The 19,491-nt window shown below is 38.9% G+C and overlaps 1 protein-coding gene across 4 annotated transcripts in view; it reads left to right on the top strand.

Annotated features, from left to right (window-relative positions):
- Smg1 (SMG1 nonsense mediated mRNA decay associated PI3K related kinase) overlaps positions 1-19,491 on the top strand; it is a 94,613-nt gene that overhangs the window by 32,376 nt on the left and 42,746 nt on the right. For all 4 annotated transcript variants that reach the window (XM_042671393.1, XM_042671392.1, XM_042671395.1 and 1 more), the window contains 17 exons: positions 191-288; positions 1,648-1,821; positions 4,692-4,916; positions 6,639-6,740; positions 7,820-8,089; positions 10,045-10,175; positions 10,288-10,449; positions 10,769-10,887; positions 11,313-11,400; positions 11,483-11,584; positions 12,189-12,329; positions 12,844-13,043; positions 14,698-14,894; positions 15,049-15,213; positions 15,851-16,005; positions 17,923-18,065; positions 18,229-18,430. In XM_042671393.1, the coding sequence (XP_042527327.1) occupies positions 191-288; positions 1,648-1,821; positions 4,692-4,916; positions 6,639-6,740; positions 7,820-8,089; positions 10,045-10,175; positions 10,288-10,449; positions 10,769-10,887; positions 11,313-11,400; positions 11,483-11,584; positions 12,189-12,329; positions 12,844-13,043; positions 14,698-14,894; positions 15,049-15,213; positions 15,851-16,005; positions 17,923-18,065; positions 18,229-18,430 (2,674 nt within the window). The remainder of the gene's footprint in view (positions 1-190; positions 289-1,647; positions 1,822-4,691; positions 4,917-6,638; positions 6,741-7,819; positions 8,090-10,044; positions 10,176-10,287; positions 10,450-10,768; positions 10,888-11,312; positions 11,401-11,482; positions 11,585-12,188; positions 12,330-12,843; positions 13,044-14,697; positions 14,895-15,048; positions 15,214-15,850; positions 16,006-17,922; positions 18,066-18,228; positions 18,431-19,491) is intronic.

The following is a 19,491-nucleotide window of genomic DNA, read 5'->3' as shown; positions in this document are numbered from 1 at the left end:
ATGATTTGTGTGATAAAATAATTTTAATAAAAATATTACTAATTTTTTATGATCATTAGTTGTACAGAGGGCTTCGATTCAACATAGTAAAATTAAATAAATCAAAGTTCTTGAATTTCTTTTAAAATTTTGGCGTTCTGTTTTTTGTTTTGTTTTTCCTATTCTTTCAAAATTTTTTAATGATTCCAAGGGTGGTTGCAGAGTTTGGAACCATTTTGGGTAGCTGATCTTGCATTTTCTACCACTCTCCTTGGGCAATTTCTAGAAGACATGGAGGCATATGCTGAGGTGAGTTTATAGAAAACTACATTATTTCTTAGATTGCCAGTAGAAAAGCATTCAGAAATTTTATAAAGGCACTAGATGTATATTAAGATAATTTAGAATCCCCTTGTATTTAGAGTAGAAATTATAAGACCATCACAGTTTGTTTTTTTTAGATGCTCTTAAATTGAAAGGCTATAAAAAGTTAGACCTTATATTTTATAAAGCTTGAAATACTCTTGGCAGCCAATATTTTCCAGAAGATGTATTCTTTGGTTTATTCTTATTTTTTGTTCCCAGATACCTTTAAAGTAAGTTAAGTTGATGTTGAGTGGATATAATGGTGGTGTCTCACATCACGCTCTGGAGGACAAGCTTTGGCTTCGTCCAACTTTATGTAGCGGTACCTGAGTTGTGTGGCAGTGCGCAGGGCACTGATGAAGCCTCTGGGCTTTCCTGGCCTCACTGCCAACCGAGGCTTCAGCCATCTCTTGTCTGTGTCTGTCTTTGTAGTGTTGAAAGTTCCCTCCAAATTGAGCTTTCTATTTTCTTCATCCCTTCATTGTTAACTGTATTTAGTTGTGCTGCTCTGTTTGGTTTTGTCAGGGAAAGCAAGGAGCCATTCTACTTTCTTACTTTTTTCTTGCTTCCCCATGTGGTATCTTGTCACCTACTTCACTCTGCAGCTCCCTTTCTGAACCTGCCCATTCAAAGACATTTGGCTTTAATCATAGCTTATTGTTGTCTGCAGATGCATAATACTTCTCTCTCTTTTTTTTTCCTGACAGTATTGTGTTTTGAACTCAGAACCTTGCCTAATAATCAGGCTTTCTACACTTGAGCCCTGTTCCTGGTCCCTATAATACCTCTAATGTCTCATTTTACTAATCTTTTCTTTTGAGTGTATCTTTTGTCTTCACTGGATTAAAAGTCTGTGGAGTAGATATTTATGATTTTTTTAACCTCAACTTTTGCCTTTTAAATGCCTAATAGTGGCACAGAGTACTTATTTTTTACTTAGTAGCTCAAGGGATATTAGAATGAGAGTTTAGTATAAAACCAGTTTAGGAGTGGGAAAATTTCTGGGTTATATCTTTATATACTTACAGGATACATAGTAGAATAGATTTTTCTCCAACACTGTCTCTGCAGGAGATCATTTTCTAAATCTGTGTGTTTCATGTGGGCTTTTTTAAATAGATAAGACCTGTTTTGATATTTGGAGTCATATGTATTACTCTCTTCTAGTTTAAAATTCTCTTTGATTTACAAGATTGTGTTCTAAACTTAATTGACTAAAAAACGAGAAGGTTACTGGGTGTGGTGGTACATACTGCATAAAAAAGTACTGCTTGAATAAGAATGCTGTGAATTCACATCTAGGACCTCAGCCATGTGGCCTCTGGGGAATCAGTGGATGAAGATGTTCCTCCTCCATCAGTGTCTTTACCAAAGCTTGCAGCACTCCTCCGGGTGTTCAGTACTGTGGTGAGGAGCATCGGGGAGCGCTTCAGCCCAATTCGGGGTCCTCCAATTACTGAGGCATATGTAACAGATGTAAGTGTCTTTAGGAGTTTGAAGTGTCACTCAGAAGCGGAATTGTTATGTACTGTAATTCCTCTTGTGCCTAATGAGCTGTGCTCTTAGCCTTTCATGTGTGTAGCATATCTGTATCTTGGCTAGAAAAGCAGGGAAACCTGCTGACTCTACTCTAGCTTCTTCCTACCATTCCTTTGCTGGGAAAAAGTGACCACTGAATTTTAAAAAATTTCTATGGAATTTTCTCTTAGAGCCTTCACAGATCCACTTACTTCTTTTTAAATGTAAATTTTAAAATATTGTTTCTACTTTTTTTTTTTTGGGGTCCCATCATGGGGCCTGGACGCTGTCCCTCAGCTCTTCAGCTCAAGGCTAGCGCTCTACCACTTGAGCCACAGTGCCACTTCCGGCTTTTTTTCTTTTTGCTTATGTGGTGCTGAGGAATTGAACCCAGAGCCTCAGGCATGCAAGACAAGTGCTCTACCACTGAGCCACCTTCCCAGCCCCTATTGTTTCTACTTTTAAATATATCAGCATTTTAAGTTTAACACATGGTAGAGAAGTCTATTATTTTTGGTGGGGCAGGGATTTGGCTCATAGTATGAGTTCCTGGGTTCCATCCCCTGTCATATCTTTACAGTTTTGTTTTTGTTTGTTTGTTTGTACTTTGCAAGCCCTGGGGCTTGAACTCAGGGTTTAGGTGCTGTCCCTAAGCCTTTTTGTGTCCAAGGCTAGCACTCTACCATTGTAGCCACAATACCACTTCTGGCCTTTTCTAAATAGTTTATGGAGATAAGAGTCTCCCGGGCTTTTTCTGCTCTGGCTGGCTTTGAACCATGATCCTCAGATCTCTGCCTCTTGAGTAGCTGGGATTACAGGTGTGAGCCACCGGTGCCCAGTCTACAAGTTTTTGATATAGGATTTTCAGATAACATACAGACACACCAATTTAAAGTATACACTAATCTGAGACCCATTGTAAGCAGAAGTGTACTTCATTCAGTGGCCCAAAATATTAGCTGCATTCTGTCCCAGCAGTGTGTGTTTCCCTTTCACAGGAAAAATGAGCACAGGCTCTACTATGTTTCCCTAAGAACAGAAAGGCATGTATGTAGTTCTAGAAGGCTTAATCTAGATTATTACAATTTTACTGTTCTGATATAATGCTAGCTTCTAGGTGTATTTGCTTCTGTGGAACATACTGCTAGATAAAGTAGGATATTTGTTAATAAATGTAATTCTTGGTGAGTTAATTGCATATTCTAACAGATACATCCTAAAGACAAACTTTCATGTTACTATTTTAAATTTGATCAAAATGGGGCTGGGAAGGTGGCTCAGTGGTAGAGCGCTTGCCTTGCATTCCTGAGGCCCTGGGTTCAATTCCTTAGCACCACATAAGCAAAAAGAAAAAAACTGGAAGTGGCGCTGTGGCTCAAGTGGTAGAGCACTAGCCTTGAGCTGAAGAGCTGAGGGTCAGCGCCCAGGCCCAGAGCTCAGGCCCCATGACCGGACCTCCCCCCCCCCCCCCCCCAAAAAAAAAAAAAAAAAAAAAAGGTCAAAATGGCTTAGTATTTTTTGTTTCCTTTTTACTACTTTTTTGGCCGGGAATGTGGCTTAGTGGTAGAGTGCTTGCCTAGCATTCATGAAGCCCTGGGATTGGTTCTGTGGAACATACTGCTAGATAATGTTACTATTTTAAATTTGATCAAAATGGTTTAGTATTTTTGTTTCCTTTTCACTACTTTTTTGGCTGGGAGTGGCTTAGTGGTAGAGTGCTTGCCTAGCATGCATGAAGCTCTGGGATCTATTCCTTAGTGCCATCTAAACAGCAAAAGCCAGAAGTGGTGCTGTGGCTCAAGTGGTAAAGTGCTAACTTTGAGCACAGAGAGGCTCAAGGATAGTACCCAGACCCTGAGTTCAAGCTCCAGAACTGGCCAAAAAAAAAAAAAAAGTGACTTTTAAAAGCTTGTCAGAGTTGAAATAAAGGCAGTTAACTCACCCTATGAAATAAAGGGAAAGGAACAGAATTATATTTTAGGATAGTTAAGTCTGTTACTTTGTGAAGGTCTTAAATATAGGTCTATTGACTTACAGAAATACTTTGCAGCAACAGTTTGTATTTTCTTAATATAAATAATTTATATGTAAGTATTGGCTATTTGAGTTTTGTATGTATATATGTGTGATTTGAAAGAAACTTTTAAAAATAAATTTTAGTAGATATTATATAGCAAGCCTAGAAATGCTTATCTTCTGTAAGAGCTTAGCAGGGATTGGGAATAGAAACTTGTCTAGCATGTTAATTGATTTATGAACCTAACCTTAGCTTAAGGTGACTTGGGTGTTTAGGTTTAATAGACTTGATTGTCAGAAGCCCAAGAGCTGATCTTCAGGTAGCATGTAGCTAATAGTGTAATCATTTTACGTTCTGGTCTATTTCATGATTACAGAGATTTTGAGCTTCAACCCTTTAGTGACTTTGGTGAGAGAGGAAGTAGGCATGTAGGCATAAAGGGAATAGAAGATGGCAAATTCTATTTCCTGTCACAAAAATACTTGGGAATTTTTTAGCCATGATTGATTCTTTTTCCATATTGTACTAAGGATAACCTTATTTTTCAGCTACTGAGAATTAAAACCTAACAGGTTACTGGCTATAGGCATGGTAGTACATACTCAAAAGCTTGAGGCTGGAGGATTGCAAATTTCAGGCCAGCCTGGGCAATACAGTGAGACTTCATCTAAAAAAACAAAAAAAACCTAAAACTACTATGGCAAGGCAGGTTGTTCATTTTCTATTGAAGATGCATTATATAGAATGTTTTCTTGCCATGTGGAATCATGTGAATTTTTTTAAAAAGCTGCTTTGTTTTCCTCATTTGCAGGTTCTGTACAGAGTAATGAGATGTGTGACGGCTGCAAACCAAGTATTTTTTTCTGAGGCTGTGTTGACAGCTGCTAATGAGTGTGTTGGTGTTTTGCTCGGCAGCTTGGATCCTAGCATGAGTATACATTGTGATATGGTCATTACATATGGATTAGACCAGCTGGAGAATTGCCAGACTTGTGGTACTGATTATATCATCTCAGTCTTGAATTTACTCACATTGGTATGTGAATTATGCTTTTGTTCCTTTTTGACATGTGGATTTATTTAGGCCTTTATTTAGATAAGAAATTAGGGCTTGGTTTGGATTTTTTTTTTTAATTATTTTTTTTAGTGCATTGATCAGTCTAGTTTGCATTTGTTCTAGTAACAATTTACTTTTATTTTCTGCTGATTTCAGTGCAACTTTCACTCTTCTTTGTGTGTGTGTGTGTGTGTGTGTGTGTGTGTGTGTGTGTGTGTCTGTCTGTCTGTCTGTCTGTCTGTCTGTCTGTCTGTCTGTGTGTCTGTGTGTGTGTGTGTTCCCCCATTCTGGGGCTTAAACTTTGGGTCTGAGTGCTTTCTGGGGAAGGCCAGTGCTCTACCACTTGAGCCATAGCTCTACTTCCAGCTTTTTGTTTTGGTTATTGGAGATGTGAATTTCATGTGCTTTCCTGCCTGGGCTGCTTTCACACTGTGATTCTCAGTTTCCTGAGTAAGGATTACAGTCTTGAGCTACTGGTGTGTGGCTTCAACACTCTCTCTCTCTCTCTCTCTCTCTCTCTTTTTAAATTTATTTCTTTTTTTTGTGGGGGGGGTCCGTTTATGGGGTCTGAACTCAGGGCCTGGGCGCTGTCCCTCAGCTCTTCAGTTCAAGGCTAGTGCTCTACCTCTTGAGCCACAACGCCACTTCCGGCTTTTTTCTTTTTGCTTACATGGTGCTGAGGAATCGAACCCAGGGCCTTAGGCATGCAAGGCAAACGCTCTACCACTGAGCCACCTTCCCAGCCCTCTTTTTTTATTCCAAAATTTGTCTAGCATTCTGCTAAGTATTATGAGAGCTATTTTGAAGGACCTTTTTTTTATTTCCTGTATAAAACTTGGTTTATGGCCTTTTATCCTTTAATTTCTCAACTGTAAGTAACTCCTCCCTGGTTATGGACACTGTAAAGCAATGCAAAATAGGACACTGTAATGAGTCTCTGCATGCTAAGTACCAGCTTCTATAATTAGAAACTCATGGGCCATCTGGTTTCATCTTGGCTGCTGCTGACTTTGCCTCCTTCATGTCCCTTCATTTCCAATTGTATTGTTTAAAGAAAATTCCCATTGTGCCAAACATTTCTGCTAAGCTTACACAACTCACTTTGTAATGTAAAAAAAGTACCAGCATGTAAGTGTGAAATGTATGTATTTTATGTAGGTTTTTAAACCTTTTAATACTGCATTGTGAGGGCTTTAAAATATAGCTTAGATATCTACCTTGCTCTTTCTAAATTAATAGGCTTTATTTTTAATGTAGTTTTTAGGTTGACAGAAGAAATGAATAGGAAATCGGAGACTTGTTAAATGACCCTCCAACCCAAGTTTCTTCTTACTAACCTACTTTAAGTGGTACATTTGTAAAAATTATTGAGCAAATCTTCATCTATTATTACTAATGCAAGTTCATAGCCTGCTTTAGGAGTCACCCGTGTTCATCTTCTGGGTTTTGACAAATGTCTAGTGACAATTGCTTGTTTACTAGTAGTGTCATTCATAGAGTCCTAAGAATGCCTCGTGTTCACCCATGCACCCTTCGTGATTTCCCCTGCATCCCTTGGTAACGTTCATGTTTTTATTGCCTCCATTGTTTATTTATTTAGAACGTAGCATAGTGGGAATCACTTAGCAGTATGCTTTTAAGGTTCTTAAATATATTCTTTAGATTTGAATAAGTTCATTAAAAAATTTCTATTCTTTTTAGATTGTCGAGCAGATAAATACAAAACTACCATCATCATTTGTAGAAAAACTATTTATACCATCATCTAAACTATTATTTTTACGTTATCATAAAGAAAAAGAGGTAAGTGATACATTAATTATCACTTTTGATAGCAGATATCATTGAAGAATTGGAGACTTAGTTGCCTAGTAGGCTACATAAATGAAACAGTTAAGTAATACTTGATCTAGAATATAGTGACTAATGATAGCTTCAAATTAATACTGGATGATTATCATCCTGAATATTTGATGATGTGTCAGATGATATTTTTCAGAATATTTGATAACTTTTCTCAGAATTTGTTTTGTTCTTACTAATACATAGCAAATTTTCAGAAACATAAAAGAGGTATGCTGGGTGCAGTGGTAAGTCTAGCTACTTGGAAGACAGACATGAGGGGATAACTCTGGAGGCTGAGATCTGGAAAATCACAGTTTAAGACCAGCCTGAGCAGAAAAGTTAGCTCGACTTTTTCTCCAAAATCAGTAGCAAAAAGCAGGGCTGGAGGAGTAGCTCAAATGGAGAGGACCAACCTAGTAAGCACCAGGCTGAGTCCAATCCCAGTACTGCCAAAAAGAAAGAGAATGACCAATGGAAAAGGTAGCTGGAAACATAGTCCAAACTGTAGAGAGGCTGCCTAGCAATCTCCAGTACTACCCCCTCTTCCCCCAAAGAAAAAGAAGGCAAATTATTTGTGAAGTTTTAAATTCAGAAGCAATGTGTCTACTGTAAGTTAAAAAATAGTTTCTCAACCTACCCCTACTCAAACCCACTATAAATTTTTCTAAATAGATGGTAGAGAACAAATCTTAATCTGCTATTTGCATGTTTTGATATTTGCAAAAAAAAAAAAAGAATAAAGGACCACTTACAGGTTTTTATATGGGCAACTTTTAGAGTACTCTTTATTTGTAATAAAACTTTATACTTTACAAAGCCTTAGTAAAATACATATATATGAGTATATATACATACATACATATGTGTGTGTGTGTGTACACATGTGTTACCAAGGTTTTTTTTTTTTTTTTTTTTTTTTTTAATTGTGATTGCTAGGTGTTCTTAAGTTCATCCCCCTGCCCCCCCGCCCCGCCACCATGCACTTCGGACATTTATTTTCTGTTGACTATCACTTTCTGTAATTTAATCTTTTTCAGGTTGTTGCTGTAGCCCATGCTGTTTATCAAGCAGTGCTCAGCTTAAAGAATATTCCTGTCCTGGAGACTGCCTATAAATTAATTTTGGGAGAGATGACTTGTGCCCTAAACAACCTACTACATAGTCTACAACTTCCTGAGGCCTGTTCTGAAATAAAACATGAAGCTTTCAAAAGTCACGTATTTAATGTAGACAATGCAAAGTTTATAGTTATATTTGACCTCAGTGCACTGACGACAATTGGAAATGCCAAGAACTCTTTAATTGGGGTGAGCCTTCACTTACAATGACTGTCCCCTGTTTTGTACATTTCTGTGTAGTTCATGTGATATCATGCCAGGGTCTACAGAATTACTGCAGTGGACATATTTAGGATGTGCATATGTGTATAAAATTGGCGGGAATATTTTTGTACCACCAGATTAAAGTTTTTCCCTTGCTTATAAACTATTTTACATTTATTTGCTAGGAAATACCTTTCAGGAATTACTCCTGTTAAATCTAGCAATTTGCAGAATTTCAGTATTTTTCATACTTAAGATAATAGCATTCCTTTAATACAGTCTCTTTCTTCCTCATACTTTTTTCTTCTCTTCTGATACAATTGTATTTATATATATATTTCCCTCCCATACATTTTTCCATCTAGATAGGGTCTTACTGAGTAGTCCAGGAAGCTGATGTGGGACTCACAGTGTTTTTGACTCATCTCCTGAGTGCTAGGATTACAAGCAGGTGCTATCACACCTGGCTCATATTCTCTTAGGAAAAGAGGAAAGACCTCCCCACCCCCCAAGCTAAGCAATAGTGCGAGGCCCAGAGTTCAAGCTCCAGTATTAGCCAAAAAAAGAAAAAGCTGTTTTTTTCCTTTAAGAAATGTAAGATATTTGCTAGTTTAACCTCATATTTGAAGGCTGCAGTAGACTTGTTTTATTTATCTATTCAAATTTTTCAAGGAATTCACATTGTTTACAAAAAATGGAGAAAATTAATGTCTTGCACCTTGGGGAAAAGGTGGGATCAGCAGTATCTTTGCAGTAGAAAGGAAGGGGGAAAGGCTGGTGGCTCACACCTGTAGCAATCAGTACTCAGAAGTCAAAGGTAGGGGAATTATAGTCTTAAGAGTATTTTGGACCAAGTGTGAGATCCTATCCAAAAAATAGACTAAAAGCAAAGGAACTGGAGGGGTGGCTAAAGTGATGAGTATTTGCCTGGCAAGTTTGAGGCCCATTGTCAGTTTTCAGTGCTCAGTATTTTCAAAAGAAAAAGGAAAGTGTAGAAAAAGTGTAGAGTGAGTGATACAATACACTTACTTTTCTCATAGGACAGGGCCCCTGGCCATTTGTAATGTATTAGAAATTGAGAAAATGTGAGATACTATACCAAAGGGTACAGAAGTGGCGCTGTGGCTCAAGCGGTAGAGCGCTCGCCTTGAGCTGAAGAGTGCAGGGACAGTGCCCAAGCCCACAGTTCAAGCCCCACGACCAACCAAAAAACAAAACAAAACAAAAACAAAAAAACTATACCAAAGGGTACAATGGACTTTGCTTAGATTGGCCCATGGACCACCTGTATATATATATATAATTCATATGCTGTACTATTTCTACTTAGAATGTACAGTTTAATCAATCCTTTGGGATGCATTTAGAAGTGTGACTGTCTGCACTTGCTCCTGTTTAAAGAAAGTCATATTGGCAGACAGCCACTCTCCTTTCTGTTTTGGCTATAACTTTTCCCACTTCAGTGGCATTGTTGAGGAGTTGCCATATTACCCCACATGTGTTATATATAGCCAATAATGCCTAACACTTACTGTCCTCAAAAAAAAAGTGTTTACTGAAGACCCCAGGTTATTTCCAAATTTGGTCTGTCATATTAAAAAATATTCAGACAGGACCTAGCTGCTTAGGAAGATTATGATTTTAGGTCAGTTAGCAAACAGTTCATGACACTATATCTCAGTAGTGCAGGAAGGGAAAATAGAAAGTTTAAAATCCAAACCAACCTGGACAAAAACATGAGACCCTATCCTCAAAGTAAAGCAAAAAGGGCCCCCAGGACGTGTCTCAAGTGTTAGGCCATTTGCCTAGCAAATGCTATGCTCCAGTATCACCAAAAAAAAAAACAAAACATGCCAACCTTAGTGTGAATGATAAACTCTTTGTATGCTTGTGTGCCTTTTGGAGGAGTCATAAATACGTTTTCTTTTGTACGTTGTTAGATGTGGGCTCTCTCCCCAACCGTCTTTGCACTTTTGAGTAAGAACCTGATGATTGTGCATGGTGACCTGGCTGTTCACTTCCCGGCCATTCAGTATGCGGTGCTCTACACCTTGTATTCTCATTGTACCAGGTACTGTGCTTACCAGCCCTCTGGAAGAAAGTGAAAACAAAGATACTGTCTTTATTGAACTGGGTACTCTTGAACTAAAAATGAGAAGATAATTCTTACTCTTGTCTTGCAGGCATGATCACTTTATATCTAGTAGTCTTAGTTCTTCGTCCCCATCTTTGTTCGATGGCGCTGTGATTAGTACTGTGACTACAGCTACAAAGAAACATTTCTCAATTATATTAAATCTTCTGGGAATACTTCTGAAAAAGGATAACCTTAATCAGGACACAAGGTACCCAAGCAGTGTTAAATAATATGAACTCGTTAATTCTCTTACTAGTTTGAGAATATTCAGTGTGGTTTACAGGCGTGGGATAGAGCAGTTTCTTCAATTTGGTGGTTACCCAATTTTGTATTGTTTGTTACAATCATGGTCAGTAGGAGCTTTTCTTAAAAGGCATGATACCAGTTTGACAAAGTAATTTCAACTTCAGTTTCATTACTTGAGATGCTTGAAAAAAATCATAAGAAACTTGATGTAAGAAGAAAATAATTTTGAAGTTTTGTTTTTGCTTTTTATTGTTGAGTCAGCTGTTCATTTTGTGTTTCAGGAAACTGTTGATGACTTGGGCTTTGGAAGTGGCTGTTTTAATGAAGAAATCCGAAACATATGCACCTTTATTCTCTCTTCCATCTTTTCATAAGTTTTCCAAAGGCCTTTTAGCCAACAGTAAGACTGATATTTTAATTTTTGTTCATCAACCCTTAGAAAAGGAGTATTTGGTAAACAGAAGAGGACAGTTACTTCAGCTCTTTTCCTGATCTGAAGATGTGTAACCCTATTTTAGTGATAGATAACAGTCAGTGTTATTTTTTATTTAAGTTTTTCTTAGTGACTATCCCATACTTAAACTCACATGATGGTAAATACAGTCTACATGTTAAACTTTTCCCTGAAAACAGGTTTGTGTGAAAAGCTAGCTTACTTCACTGAGCTGTACTGAGTTAGTATTTCCCACGTGTTCCTACCAGCGTGGGTACCAAGCAGGAGCAGGGCACATTACATAGTAGCTACTCCTTGTCTTGAGAGGAAGAGTGGGTTCATAACACCATGACAAATTGCCACAGCTGAAAGTGACTTTTAATTTTTAATAGCTCTTGTTGAAGATGTGAGTATCTGTCTGCAAGCATGCAGCAGTCTGCACGCTCTGTCCTCTTCCTTGCCGGACGATCTGCTACAGAGGTATGGACTAGAGACGGTTCACTCTGCTCCTGATGACGTGGGGATGTTACCACACCTAATTTTTTCATTTCATTTTTCATAGGTGTGTTGATGTTTGTCGTGTTCAACTGGTTCATAGTGGAACTCGAATCCGGCAAGCCTTTGGAAAGCTGTTGAAGTCAATTCCTTTAGATGTGGTCTTAAGGTATACAGATATTGTGGGTTTGTGTGTGTGTACATTGTTATTTGTTTTTTCTCATTATGCATCACATGTGGCCTTGAACTTTCCAACCTCCAGCCTCTGCCTCCCACATGGAGGGATTATGAGAGTATACCATTATGCCCTGCTGGAGCACTGTGTTTTTACTACCTAATAAGTTTAGCCTAAGACAAATTTACCATAGTGGTGCATTAATCTATCTATCTAGTGTGTATGTCTCAGAGATTGAAGAGGTTGTCAAAGGATCAAATTTTAGAGTAGATCTAGAAAAACATAGTAAGATTTTTATGAACTTTGTAAGCTTACAATAATCAGTATAAATTAATCTATATAGTGCCAGACTATTTCTTAGTCATTCACTTACTTAAACTATAATCTCATTGTTTCTAATTTAGTTGATTTGGGAGCTCTAAGAGCCTGAATTGATGAAATTGTATAATAGACTATTTTAAAGTCCCAGTTTTATGGTTTTACTTCTAATTTAGTTAATAAAATAACTTACTTTTAAGTACATTTAACTACATTTAATGTGTGCTAACTTTTAGCTACATTTAATATTTGTAAAATAATGATTGTTTTCTGTCTACAGCAATAACAATCACACAGAAATACAAGAAATTTCTTTAGCACTCCGAAGCCACATGAGTAAAGCACCTAGTAACACCTTCCACCCTCAGGATTTCTCTGATGTCATCAGTTTCATCTTGTATGGGAACTCTCATAGAACAGGGTAAGAGGTTTCTTTGGTTGTTGTATTGGGAAAAAGAATTTGAAGAATATCTTGACCTTACATCTGGTTTGGGGGAAAGAATGACCAGAACAGGAGAATAGAAAGTAATGCTGGGGCATTTTAGGTCTTTTGTGAGAACCTTGTTTTGATGCTGGCATTGGTAGAAACAGAAATGGGCTGTGCACTTCCTTGTCAGGCTATACTTGGCAGTGAACTGATTTATCAGCAGCATTGCTTTGGGGAGAGACTGGGGAGGAGGATACTGTGGAGATGCTTAGAGTGAATGGAGATTAATTAGCCATTTACCTAATTTAGCCATCTATAACATTCCCTAACATGCCTTAACTATAAAAAGTTCTCAAAATACTAAGTGGAGAAGCAGTATTTCTTAATTTTATAGGTTTTATCTTTGAGGAGGAAAAATTGTAGTTCTTACTCCTGTTCTCCCTGCAGTTGTTTTACATCATTGAAATGGAGTTGTCATTGTCTGTTAAATGTAAACTACTTTTCCCAGGAAGGACAATTGGTTAGAGAGATTGTTCTATAGCTGCCAGAGACTGGATAAGCGTGAGCAATCAACAATTCCCCGCAATCTCCTCAAGACAGATGCTGTTCTTTGGCAGTGGGCTATTTGGGAAGCAGCTCAGTTCACAGTCCTTTCTAAGTTGAGAACCCCACTGGGCAGAGCTCAAGATACCTTCCAGACCATCGAAGGTAAATCCCCTCCTCAGCCTTCTTCAACCACATCATGCAAACAATGACCACAACTTTTTTCACTCAGAAATAATGAATTTCTTTGTTAAAACAAAGATTCGGAAAGTATGTATTTTTCTGTGATCTTTTATAAATAATTTTCAAATACATTTAATAGAATAAGGTTTCATAGAATAAATACATTAGACACATGGTTGTCAGACTTTGGGTAAAATTTAAGGATTTTTTTTTTGCTTTTTGGGGGTCAGGGGTCAGTTGTGGGGCTTGAACTCAGAGCCTGGGCATTGTCCCTGAGCTCTTTTGCTCAAGGCTAGCACTATACTACTTTGAACCATAGCACCATTCTGGTTTTCTGGTGGTTAATTGGAGATAAGAGTTTCATGGATTTTCCTGCCTGGGCTGACTTTTAACCACAATCCTCAGATCTCAGCTTCCTAAGTAGCTAGGGTTATAGGCATGAGCCACCAGCTCCTGGCTACTTAGGGAATTTTAATGGAAAAAAACACCTTTTCAGGGGCTGGGAAGGTGGCTAGAGTGGTAGAGTGCTCGCCTTGCATGCATGAGGCCCTGGGTTCGACTCCTCAGCACCACATAAGGAGAAAAAAAAGCTGGAAGTGGCGCTGTTGCTCGAGTGGTAGAGTGCTAGCCTTGAGCTGAAGAGCTAAACAGCACCCAGGCCTAGAGTTCAAGCCCCATGATTGACAAAACAAACTTCAAAAAAACAAAAAACCTTTTTCTTTTTCTTGCTGGATACCTCTGGGCTCTGCCTGTAATCCTGGATACTCAGTAATCTTAGATACTCAGGAGGCTGAGATCTGAGGATTGCAGTTTGAAGCCAGCCCAAGCAGGAGAGTCCATGAGATTCTTTTTTTTTTTTTTTTTTTTTTTGGGTCCGGTCATGGGGCCTGAACTCTGGGCCTGGGCACTGTCCCTCAGCTCTTCAGCTCAAGGCTAGCGCTCTACCACTTGAGCCACAGCGCCACTTCCGGCTTTTTTCTTTCTTTTTTTTTTTTGCTTATGTGGTGCTGAGGAATCGAACCCAGGGCCTCTGGCATGCAAGGCATGCGCTCTACCACTGAGCCACCTTCCCAGCCCTCCATGAGATTCTTACCTCTAGTTAACCAGCAACAAGTTGTGGCTCAAGTGATAAGAATGACAGCTTTGAATGAAAAAGCGAAGGGACAACCTCCAGATTCTAGGTTTAAGTGCTAGTACCAGTAAACACACAAAAACTCCTTTTCTCATAAAATGCGAGCTCAGTCATGTTAGAATTTTTTTTTTTTAAAATAATCAGTAGAGAAACAAGATAGTGTTATTTGTGAAATAGGATAGAGAAACAAGATAGTTGGTAAGTGTTGATTTGTGAAATAACTTAATATACTTGTAGGATTTTTTTTTTTTTTTGTCGGTTATGGGGCCTGAACTCTGGGCCTGGGCGCTGTCCCTGAGCTCTTTAGCTCAAGGCTAGCACTCTACCACTTGAGCCACAGCGCCACTTCTGGCTTTTTTCTTTTTGCTTATGTGGTGCTGAGGAATCGAACCCAGGGCCTCATGCATGCAAGGCAAGCGCTCTACCACTGAGCCACCTTCCCAGCCCCCACTTGTAGGATCTTTAAACTTTTACTTTAATTTACAATGTTGTCTCTGCTTCTAGGGATCATTAGAAGTCTGGCAGCTCACACATTAAACCCTGATCAAGATGTGAGTCAGTGGACAACTGCAGATAATGATGAAGGCCATGGCAGCAACCAGCTTAGACTTGTTCTTCTTCTGCAGTATCTGGAGAACCTGGAGAAATTAATGTATAATGCATATGAGGGGTGTGCCAATGCACTGACATCACCTCCCAAGGTTGGTTTCAGTGGGGTAGTAATGCTTTGTAAGGACTTCTGTTAATCCTGGAAGTACATGCAGAGCCCAAGTCATTAGGGTTAGTTGTGGGTTTGATACTTTAAATTTAAAACTTTGAACCAGTCCTGAGCTTGTCTTTCCCCTTTTTCTAAAGGTCATTAGGACTTTCTTCTACACTAATCGCCAAACTTGTCAGGACTGGCTAACTCGGATCCGCCTCTCTATCATGAGGGTTGGATTATTGGCAGGCCAGCCTGCTGTGACAGTAAGACATGGCTTTGACTTGCTTACAGAAATGAAGACAAATAATCCATCTCAGGTAAGGATGATGTATTTCGGATCATTTAATTTTATTTATTGTGCTAGAGATTGAACCCAGGGTTTAACACATGCTCCGCCTGAGTACACACTTACCCAAAATAATTGTTTTTATATCTGTAAGAGGAGCTTTGGTTTAAGTTTTTTATGTTATGTGATCAATGGATAAAATAAAATCAGTTCATCTTCAAAAGGTTTTGATCTAATATTTTATGAAACTCAGGTCACTTATTTGTTTTCTATATAGAACATGTATCTACTTGCATTTCGAATGGGCTTGAACTTTCTGGATGATGGTTGAAAATTTGTGGAAGAATTGTTTTATAATGTTTGGAAAAGAGCTTGAATAATTCCTGGCTTTTAAGTGGGGGTTTATAATAATAAGTGAAATTATGTAAAGTATACGAAATGTTTGTTCAAGCCAATATCAAAGCATGAAGTTAGTCATTCTAAAGAATGATGTTAAAATTCATATTTCCATGTATGCATGCATGTACCACCCTTTTACACAATGATTTCTATGTTAAAAATCTGAAAATAATTTCATTTGATGTTAAATAGCCACAGATTGTGGTCAGTACTTGCAAATTTTTATGAGGTTGAGGTATGTGACTAACTTCTTCAACTGCTATTTTCAGGGGAATGAATTGGAAGTAACCATCATGATGGTGGTGGAGGCATTGTGTGAGCTTCATTGTCCTGAGGCTATACAGGGAATTGCTGTGTGGTCATCTTCTGTTGTTGGTAAAAACCTTCTCTGGATTAACTCAGTGGCCCAGCAGGCTGAAGGGAGGTAAGGTTGAAGAAAAGAAGTGGATGATAGACCCTTTGTATTGCTGCTAAAATGTTCAGTGTTAAAGCAGTGTGTTTGAGTTCAGCAAAGTTGGTATAATCACTAGGAGGCATGTTTAGTATATTGTTTAATTAGGGTTGATATTTCAGTGACTTTCTTAGGAGTTAATGAAAAATTGTATTGGCAAATAAGCTGTCAGTTCTATATATGCTTTTGAGCCAGGTATAGTGGCTGTGCCTGTAATCCTAACTGTAGGGAAGGCTGAGATTGGGAGGATTGCAGCTCTAGGCCATCCCAGGCAAAAAATTTTGAAAGATTGCATCTTAATGAAGAAGCTTGGCAAAATGCTATGTCATTCTAGCTACAGCCAGGAGCATAAAATAGGACCTCAGTCTTGAGGTCCAGAAGCACAACTACATAGAGCAACACCTTTTGTCAAAATGATCAGTACAAAAAAAGGCTGGAGGCATGACTCAGCAGTAGCATACTAGCCTAGTAAGCCAAGAGTCCCTGAGTTCAAACCTTAGCCTCCTCAAATGAATGAATGAACTTGATCCTTAGTTGAGATGCCTCCATATCAGATCCTAACACAATTTACTACATATTGTTGGAGTGTTTGCTCATTACTCTTAATGAACTTTCCATTCAAACTCATTCAGAACATATACCATAGAAATAGCTGCTTATAATTTAATCTTCTATTATTGGTAGGCCTTTCTAGTTCTTTTTTGTTGTTTAAATAGTTTTCTGTTAAAAGCAGAAAAAGTTAAGATTTTTCTGTTTTCCATGCACACAAAGGTGTTAAGAGTCAATTTCTTCAATTGCTTTTTGAGGTGTTTCCTCAATTGCTTTTAAATCTTTTGAACTCCTTAGACAGTGGTTTATTAGGTGAGTAAGATGGGTGAGGCCTATCTAAAACACAAGTAACCTTCAGAGGTGTGTGTGTGTGTGTGTGTGAGTGTGAGAGATATCCTTTTTATTCTGTGTCTTTACCTTCATGCTGTTTATAGATTCATTAGTTGTCTATTGTTTTTGAATTTTAGGGGGCCTAGTAAAGGGTACAGGGCCTCGCACTTAGGTAAACAATACAAACAATACTCCATTTCCTGTCTTCTTTTTTTTTTATTGTGAAAATACTGTACAGAGGGGTTACAATTACATGGGCAAGATAATGAGTACATTTCTTATCAAGCATTGTAGCCTCCTCCTTTGTTTCCCCTTCCCATTCTTTCCCATCCTCCCTCCGCCCCCCCTCCCCCCTTCCCCCCTTTTTTTTTTGTGGGTCCTGGGGCTTGAACTCTGGGCCTGGGCACTGTCCCTCAGCTCTTCAGCTCAAGGCAAGGCAAGTGCTCTACCACTTGAGCCACAGCACCACTTCTGGTTTTCTGATGGTTTATGGGAGATAAGAGTCTCATAGATTTCCTGCCCAGGCTGGCTTTGAACCATGATTCTCAACTCCTGAGTAGCTAGGATTACAGATGTGAGCTACCAGTGCCTGGCTGTTTTCGTTTTTGTTCTCTTTAGTTTTTCAGATAAGATCTCATAGCCCTGCTGATCTCTTACTGCAGTCCTCCTGCCTCTGCCTCCTGAGTATCTGGTATGACAGGTTTATTTTCTAGTTCAGTTTGTTTTTGAGATAGAGTCTCACTAACTTTTGGCTGGGCTAGGGTCTTGCTGTATTTTGAGCAGGTGGTCTGGGATTATAGGTATGTACCACCCATGTTCAGTTATACTTAAACTCTTGAATTAATTTTCATTTTTAAGGAAAAGATCTAATTTGTCAGTTCCCATGCTCTCACCCCACACACAATTTACTCTTGTTTATGCCCCGTGAGTAATCCATTTGTTTACCACTAAGTTGTTGGAAAGGAGATAATTCATATTTAAAATAAAAAATGTCTTCCATTTGGACTTAAGGTTTGAAAAGGCTTCTGTGGAGTACCAGGAGCACTTATGTGCCATGACGGGGGTTGATTGCTGCATCTCCAGCTTTGACAAATCTGTTCTCACTCTGGCCAATGCAGGGCGCAACAGTGCCAGCCCCAAGCATTCTCTGAACGGTGAGTAGTTGTTGTTTACAGGAAACAGTGCAAGGGTTATATTAAACTGTTTTGTGACAGTGACCTTCTTGTATGGTTTCAGGTTTCTTAGCTCTGAAATATTTACAATAGTGGATCCACTTGGGGTCATTGTGTTCTCATTTTACAAAATATTTTCATTCAGGTGAATCCAGAAAAACTGTGCTGTCCAAACCAACAGAGTCTTCCCCTGAGGTCATTAATTACTTAGGAAACAAGGCATGTGAGTGCTACGTATCCATTGCTGATTGGGCTGCTGTGCAGGAGTGGCAGAGTGCCGTGCACGACCTGAAGAAGAGCACTAGCAGCACTTCCCTCAACCTGAAGGCCGACTTCAACTACATCAAGTAATTAGTACTCCAGCAAAATAGATTTCCCCTAACTGTAATGTCTTCCTCAATGGAGGAAATGTTTTATCTGTTTATATAGAAAGATTGTGTTTTAATAACACTATTATAAAAATGACTATACAGAGAGGAGACACTAGAGATGAGAAGATAGACTCATTCAATGGGGGGAAAAGATGGAAGAAAATGTTATCTCTGCTGTAAAAAGTATTCCATGTGACAGTTTTTGTTTCTAAATTAGGTATGACTATAAAATAAAACCGAACAAGGACAGTGCTTACAGCCATCCATAAATTAAATGTATAGCACATTTGTTAATTGTATAAATGAGTCAGAATTGAGTACTCACTGTATCCAGTCATGATCAGGAAGGGAAAGGTCCTTAGCCTTAGTATGCTAGCCTTTCATTGTGCTGTTTCATTTTCCATGCACCACACTCCTGGCAGTGGGATGCACCAATACAACACATTCCCAGAGGGTGAAAGAACACTGATTGATAGAAGGATTTAAGTAGGCTTGGCCTTTACTGTAACCTGAAAAGTAGATTGGGCACAGGCAGTGTGGGGTATATGTGGTAGACTGGAGGTAGGGGAGGAAATTGAACCTTGGGCCTATATACAGGCAGTCTTCAGCTCAAAGTGTTTCATTGCACAATGGAGACACAGGGAACCTGCTACTTGAAAGGAACCAAGACCCTTACAAAGATGGCTAATTCATCACAGCCCACCCAGCAAGAAGCCCCTGAAAATTGCCCTCATCTGAATGTGTTAGTTTCAGGCTAAGTGTTAAAGGAAGGGATAGGTGAGATGGAGAAATGAAGTTTTTGCTTTGGGACAGCTGTAGGAGAAAGGGCCTAGCCTTGGCTAGGAGAGTGAGGCCTCTCCGCCTCCCACTGGGGCTGTGTGGCTCTTGAAGTTTCAGAGGTTCATTCCTCTTCAGGTAAATCAGGATAGTAGAAAAACTATTTCTCAAGAGGAGGAAATGGCCTCAATGAGGAGGCATGGGAGCAATGAAAGAGGGGTTTAGACTCAGGTGGGGTGATGAAGAAGGGGGGAAAGGTG

The sequence above is a fragment of the Dipodomys spectabilis genome, unplaced genomic scaffold, assembly GCF_019054845.1.
Source record: "Dipodomys spectabilis isolate Male_0828 unplaced genomic scaffold, ASM1905484v1 ptg000618l, whole genome shotgun sequence".
Lineage (NCBI taxonomy): Eukaryota > Metazoa > Chordata > Mammalia > Rodentia > Heteromyidae > Dipodomys > Dipodomys spectabilis.
The sequence above is the reverse complement of the archived record's forward strand: the minus strand, read 5'-3'. Positions and strand labels throughout refer to the sequence as shown.